Genomic DNA, 1,129 nt, shown 5'->3' with positions numbered 1-1,129 from the left:
AATTTTACTTGTTAAACATTTTAATATAATCATATACATATGCATAAATCAGATAGTACAAACAAATTTGAATAATAATTTATTTACTATTTCGGAAAAAATGTATATTTTTCGATTTCTATTAATTTATAATTATATGGGACTGCCCAGTTATGCTCAATTAAGAAATATACCGATACAGATAGACATACCTCTTTTATGCAGAGGCTATTTATCTATTTTAGTAGATCTAAAGTAAGTCTTTATTGATAAGTTCAGCTAACCCTTTTTTACTGAAAACTCACCWAAGAAAAATATTACATGAAATGGAAAAAACCAATTTGAAAGTTGAAGAGTTCAAGTATGAAAAGTCATTTAATGAGTCTAAAGTGAGCTTAAATATTTTGTAARCAATCTACTAATCAACTACTAATCTAATTTTTAGTAATGAAAACATTTTTAATYAACAAATTTTAGGTTKTTCCCAAAGGCATGTAYAATTTAATCATGTGGGTCATGCGAGAATATGATAATCCGCCTATTATTGTGACTGAAAATGGAGTAAGTGACAAAGGTGGCCTTGAGGATTACAAACGCGTTGATTATCTCAACGCTTATCTATCCGGTAAGTCTGAAATATCTATATGGGTATAGAGATGTATTTATTGATAGTATTTGAAAAAATGTATCTAATTTTATTRTGKAATGGATCTTTATTAATGATTACAGCCATTTTGGATGCCATTGAAGATGGTGCAAATGTACAGGGTTACACTTATTGGAGCTTGATGGACAGCTACGAGTGGAAAGTTGGCTATACGTATGTATTTTATACTATCTTCCACGATTTTACGAATGCTTTCGAAAACTATATTGAATCTTAAATAAAAAATCGAGTTAAARAATTCCGATACGWAAGCTTTTAACGATTATTTCTTACATATTTTAGAGAAAAATTCGGTCTCTACCACGTGGACTTTAATCATCCAAATCGCACGCGTACGCCGAAGATCGSCGCCAAGGTCTATGCGCAGATTTGCAAGACGAACACGATTGATTGGAGTTATCGGCCAACATTGGATGAATACCAAATTAATGCGATGGCACAGCTACCCGAAGTTGAGGACGTTGGCGATTCTACATCGAGTGC

At 31.9% G+C, this 1,129-nt stretch overlaps 1 protein-coding gene across 1 annotated transcript; it reads left to right on the top strand.

Moving 5' to 3' along the window:
* Positions 1 to 427: 427 nt before the first annotated feature.
* LOC108969878 (myrosinase 1-like) lies at positions 428 to 1,126 on the top strand (the record flags this gene model as incomplete). The annotated part of the gene is made up of 3 exons (XM_018934864.1): positions 428 to 604; positions 709 to 799; positions 929 to 1,126. Coding segments are annotated over exons 1-3 (422 nt in total), but the record flags the coding sequence as incomplete, so codon positions are not given.
* Positions 1,127 to 1,129: the final 3 nt, after the last annotated feature.

This window comes from Bactrocera latifrons, unplaced genomic scaffold (genome assembly GCF_001853355.1).
Source record: "Bactrocera latifrons isolate USDA-ARS-PBARC rearing strain unplaced genomic scaffold, ASM185335v1 scaffold_2690, whole genome shotgun sequence".
Classification (NCBI taxonomy): Eukaryota; Metazoa; Arthropoda; class Insecta; order Diptera; family Tephritidae; genus Bactrocera; species Bactrocera latifrons.
The sequence above is the reverse complement of the archived record's forward strand: the minus strand, read 5'-3'. Positions and strand labels throughout refer to the sequence as shown.